The sequence below is a fragment of the Sinocyclocheilus rhinocerous genome, unplaced genomic scaffold (genome assembly GCF_001515625.1).
Source record: "Sinocyclocheilus rhinocerous isolate Xijiao unplaced genomic scaffold, SAMN03320098_v1.1 scaffold181, whole genome shotgun sequence".
Classification (NCBI taxonomy): domain Eukaryota; kingdom Metazoa; phylum Chordata; class Actinopteri; order Cypriniformes; family Cyprinidae; genus Sinocyclocheilus; species Sinocyclocheilus rhinocerous.
Genome location: NW_015638952.1, coordinates 142,040 through 147,683, shown reverse-complemented (window position 1 = coordinate 147,683; position 5,644 = coordinate 142,040). Strand labels below are relative to the sequence as shown.

Here is a 5,644-nt window from a genome sequence, read left to right as displayed (position 1 = left end):
ATGCTGTTTTGTTTATAGTTGTTTAAGCAACTTAATTATAATTGGTTTATAAACATTATTTTAAACATTATGCACTTTTTTTCACAGATGTTATGTTATCTTATGCTTTGAATAAACGTGCATTAGTAATATTTTTCTCGATGCGCCCTCAAGAGAGAATCCAAAAGCTTTTCTTCACCCTAACTGAAATTATGCATTTTAAATTCGAATATAATTCGATCATATTTAAGTACAAAATTCGAATTTAGTTTTTCAGCCATTTTGACAGCCCTAATTCCAGATAATGAATCAACTCACTTACTTGTACATTTATTCAGCTCTTCACCAGTTAATGAGTTGAAACATTTTGATATGCTTACAACCATTAAAATGCTACGTTTTAAGGTGAATTAGGTTCCATTTATGTATATTCAAACTAAAATTCAACAATTTGTTTGCAGCATTGTGCAAACATGTTCACAGAAGTGCAGTGCTGGGTGGTGTTTTTCATAAATTAAAACTTTATTTTAAATAAATAACAATTATTATTATTATGTAATAATAATATGATTGAATATTGCTGATTTATTACTATGTATAATTGAATTGTTGAACATAAATTATAATTAAATATATTTTTTCTTTGTGTTAATTTAGTGAAAAACTGTGACTTTTGAAAAACTTTTTTTCCTATTTTACATTTATATAATTTACTTTAATTTTCCTTCGTTATTTATTTATTGTCCCAGCCTTAATCAATCAGCATGTCACTTATTCTCAAAGGAGTGTAAATTCAGTTTTGTTGGAACCATGTCAATAAACAAAATGGTTTCAAATCCTGTAATTTTTTTAAAGGTTAGGAATTCATGATTTTAAATTTTTTTTATGTATTTGTGATGGCAGTGTGGAGAAATGGAACAGAAACTCAGGGCAGAAACCAGACCATCTCACAGGTGGTGCCAGCTCAATTTGCCAGATGGGCACCAAACTCTTGTCCAAGTTGAGACAGACCAAACTTATCAAAGGTAAAGAGATGATGTAATATTCATTACACAAATTGCTTCTGAAAATCCTTAATTTCTTGTTTTGTCTCTTTCTCTCTCAGGTATGTGTCGGCAGTGGTGCAGTGGTGTGACTGGGTAAAACAGACAGATCAGAGCATGAATGCAGTGGGCGTGGCTCTCTCAGACTCCGCCCATTGTGACACACCTCAGCCAATAACGTACAGGTATTAAGGAACTCCTATTCCCTGGATCATTATTTATTATTATTATATAGTCATTTGCATCACATGACCTGGAAGATGCATGTCAGTCACTCTTAAAGGGATATTTCACCTGAAAATGTGAATTTTCCATGGAATTTTAAAGTAGAGAATGAAGCTTGTTTGTTGGTGTACAAAGTTTTACACGGAAAACTTGAGTATTTATGGTAGAAAACAAAATTGAGTGAACTATCTCTTCTTCATCCTGATTTCTTACATCCCTACAGGTCTGTTGTTTCTGAACTGGAAAAGATCAAGAGGTTTAACTGTATCCTTTTTGTTAGATTATGTGACTGAGTTGGTGTGGAATTTGATTATTGAGAGCAGAATGCCCTTGGGTAGATATTTCTTTAACATATCCATCAGTTTTGTTGGAGAACAGCCCCGTCCTGCGTCCTACAGGAAGATCTTTGAGCTGTGAGCGTTCTTCTGACCGACCTGAGATCAAACTCACAGAGAACTGCATCTCTGAGGCTCTGCAGAAAACCTCCAGAGCCATACAGGACATTGACACGCTCTTATCAGACAGACGGTAGAACTGAATGCAGACACGTACAGCTTTCCCAAAAAATTGTTTGCTTTTATGGAACTTATTCAGTGAAATGTAATGAGATACATGAGTCTCACTAAACCTGTCAAGAACATATCTGGGTCATATTTCACACCAAAACATAGCAAGAAACTATATTTTATTGTAAATGAAATAATAAAAAAAAAGTCCTGTTTTTTTAGGACGTTTAAGCACATTTAGCCCCAATTCCCATTATTTTAATACTAAGAAGTCTTTAGAAAAATAAATAAAATATATATAATATATATAATAAAATGTGAAAAAGTGTTGTCCCCCTTCCTGATTTCTTATCTTTTTGCATGTTTGTCACACTTTAAAATCTCTCTCTTTCTACTTCAAAAGCTATAACATTGTCTCGGTCCTATTCTCCTCAGTTTGGTTCAAATTTTAAACAGCACTTCATGGATTCCTGTTCTCATCTGCTCTTGGATTCACCGTTACCTGACTTGGATGTTGACCAACATCTTTGTCTGTTAAATTCTGCCTGGCAGGATACTCTAAATGTCACACTCCTTGAAAAGACTCCACAGACAAACTAATAACCTAGTGACCGTTGTTCCAGCACATGCCATCATTATGGTGAGTCCTGCTCTTTGCTTCAGCAGTGCTATTGGTGAAAGACTTTTGTGGCGTTCTGAATTAGAAGACTGACCTTCATATGCTCCTCAAATAAACACCAGAGATTATATTATCATTTATGCTTGTATAATAGGCATTTGACCACCTGGTCAGAGTTTGTGTTGTTTCTCACTCTGAAAGGCCAAAAAATGAGACTGTGGTTTTGAGTTGATGATAAACCTGACCCCAGATCAGGGTCGTGATGCTCGATAGTGAAACCCTGGTTACACCTCTTCCTTATTAAAGTAATGGAAACATGCATTTCCTCTGGGTGTATTTGTGATTCTCACTCGTTTCAGAGCCACTGTATTCTTGCACACTTATTCACTGGCTGGGTGAGTTCACTGGGAGATCGTGCTGATTTATTTAAAGGAGCGTCTTTTATTATGATTTTTCAGTTTGCTGTTGATGGTTTAGTTCTTGATTATACTTGTGTTAGTGCAGCATATTAGAGCAGATGCTATAATAGCTATAGTGATTTGATGCTTGTGGATTTTCTTATCAGGATTGATAATTATATGATGTGTTTGATAAGAATGCAATAATATTGATCATTTAGCTGCATTTTGAAGAAGCAGACAGCAGTATACAAATTCTCAGGGTTTTTCACGCTTGTGAATGTAAAGAGTGACTTGTGTAAAGGCGGAACCCTAAAGGTGTGAACACACAGTTTAACAGTCTAAATTATTCAACATGTTTTTAGCAGTATAGCCTGCTTAAGAGGGGTTTGTATATTGCTGCATTAATTATAACATTAGTGATTATAGTTAATAAATATTTTTTATTATTTTTTATATTTTCTGAAGAAAATGTGAGTTGTATTGACTGTTGCATGCAAGGATTTTTTTTTTTACCTTTATTTATATAGTGCTTTTAACAATACAGATTGTGTCAAAGCAGCTTAACAGTATCAAAATAGGAAAATAGTGTGTCAGTGCAAAAGGACAATAGTAAACACTCAATTTTCAGTTAAAGGCAGTTCATCATTGAATTCAGTGATATCATAAAAAAGCTATGACTTTTTTATGCAATTGAACTTGTATGGTGGGCAATAAAATGGAGCATAAAATCCCATAAACTTACAGTAAATGGGGGCCTATAGATACCTGATTATGTTTCAAAACAATAATTGGTAACGCTTTACAATTAGGTTCATTAGTTAACATTAGTTGACTACTTTAGTTAACACTTCAGCAATTTTGTGTTGCTAAAGTGTTCAGAGTGGCTTTTAGTGTTGTTGCACTCTTAAAAACAAAAGTTCTTTATTGTCATCTTTGGTTGCATGAAGAACTTTTAACATCCATGGAACCTTTACGTTCCACAAAAGGTTCTTTATAGTGGAAAAAAGTTCTTTGTTTTTTTTTTATGTTTTTCACACTAAGAAATAATGGTTCTTTTAAGAACTGATCACCGAAAGTTTTTGGGGGAATTACTCTCTGCAGTTTATGCAACTAGTCATGGTCTACTTACAACTGAGACTTTTTCTTATATTTATTCTTGAAATTGCAAGTGCTTTATTACACTGTTTTGACTCCATATATATCACAATTTAAATTAATCGGTAACACTTTACAATTAGTTAATGTTAGTTAATGTATTTAACATGAACAATACATTTATTACAGTATTTATTCATCTTTGTTAATGTTAGTTAATGAAAATAGTCGTTCATAGTTTGTTAATTCACAGTGCATTAACTAATGTTAACAAGCACAACTTTTGATTTTATAATGCATTAGTAAGTATTGGCATTACTAAGATTAATAAATGCTGTAGAAGTATTGTTCATTCTTAGTTCATGTTAACTAAAGTAGTTAACTAATGAATCTAATTGTAAAGTGTTACCAATTATTGTTTTGAAACAATCAGGTATCTATAGGCCCCCATTTACTGTAAGTTTATGGGATTTTTTGCTCCATTTTATTGCCCACCATACAAGTTCAATTGCATAAAAAAAGTCACAGCACACGTCTCCTCAACAAGCCACACAGTTTGATGTGGCTTCATACAAACATGGGGTGAGTTACAAAGTTATGTCGTACTTGGTGCTAGAGGATTCATTTAAATGATTTTCAGAATCAGAATTAGCTTTATTCGCCAAGTGTGTGCAAACACAAGGAATTTGTTGTGTTTTTTTGGAGCTCTGGGTACATACATACATACATATATGACATGAGAACAGAAAGAACAATTAAATAAGACCAAAGAAAAAAATAAATAATAATGTGGTCAAATCTGGAACAGAAGATTTATGTACAGATGATGATTTTAAGTGTGTCCAAAAATATTTCAGTCTTTCAACTTTCATGTTCAATTTAATGTGTTACTTGCCATTTCTTTGTAAGTATTTGTAAAATTTACTAGAATTACTGAGTTAAAACTTCTTTCAGTGTAATGCATATTTAAAATCACAATTATATCTGTTAACATTAGTTAATGCACTGTGAACTAACATGAACACCGAGCAATTGTATTTTTGTTAAATAACATTAAGAAAGGTTAAAGGGCACCCATTATGCCCCTTTTTACAAGATGTGATATTGGTCTTGGGTACCCCCAGAATGTGTCTGGGAAGTTTCAGCTGAAAATACCCCACAGATAATTTATTATATCTGGAAAATGTCCTTTTTAGGGCGTGTCTAAACAAAAGAGCTGTTTTGTTGTGTATCACTTTAAATGCAAATGAGCTGCATATTCCCGCCCATCTCTGTGTCTTTGGTATACATCTCTGCTTTGCAAACCTACAGCAACAAACAGCCAGTAGACTGACAGGGTGCGTTCACACTTGTAGTTCGGTTCTCTTGGTTCGTTTGGTCCGGACCAAAAAAGAAAATGATACATTTGGTCCTGGTCCGCTGTGCGTTCACACTGGCATTTTTGACAGCGAACCTAAAGATACCGAACCTAAAGGCATAGTGATACGTTCACAACCCGATTGGTCGGGTTGAATGACGTATATTTCGCGACGGAACTCACCGAACACCCAAATCAAAAGGTGTGTTCGACTTAAAGCTGCACTGCGCAGAGCGATCAGTGTTTGACATCAAAGCACCCATTCACTGATCGGTCTGCTCAGCGCCGCTTTAAGTCGAACACACCTAATGCCGTCTGCTGGACTAAGCGCGCTCATTGCTGCGTGTACTTATGATTTTATTTTCACTACCTGCGAACTCACGAAGAGCTCATAAAAGGCACTTTACCTCCTCGTTGCT

The 5,644-nt window shown here is 34.4% G+C and overlaps 2 protein-coding genes across 3 annotated transcripts in view; both read left to right on the top strand.

Annotated features, from left to right (window-relative positions):
* cunh5orf34 (chromosome unknown C5orf34 homolog) overlaps positions 1-2,001 on the top strand; it is an 8,447-nt gene extending 6,446 nt beyond the window's left edge. For both annotated transcript variants that reach the window (XM_016565608.1, XM_016565607.1), the window contains exons 9-12: positions 883-1,004; positions 1,085-1,207; positions 1,471-1,511; positions 1,610-2,001. In XM_016565608.1, the coding sequence (XP_016421094.1) occupies positions 883-1,004; positions 1,085-1,207; positions 1,471-1,511; positions 1,610-1,779 (456 nt within the window). In that variant the 3' untranslated portion in view covers positions 1,780-2,001. The remainder of the gene's footprint in view (positions 1-882; positions 1,005-1,084; positions 1,208-1,470; positions 1,512-1,609) is intronic.
* Positions 2,002-2,753: 752 nt separating this feature from the next.
* The window catches only part of LOC107750297 (FYN-binding protein), a 14,455-nt gene continuing 11,564 nt past the window's right edge, over positions 2,754-5,644 (top strand). Inside the window, exon 1 of the mRNA XM_016565615.1 lies at positions 2,754-2,767. The gene's annotated coding sequence lies outside the window, so the exon portion shown is untranslated. The remainder of the gene's footprint in view (positions 2,768-5,644) is intronic.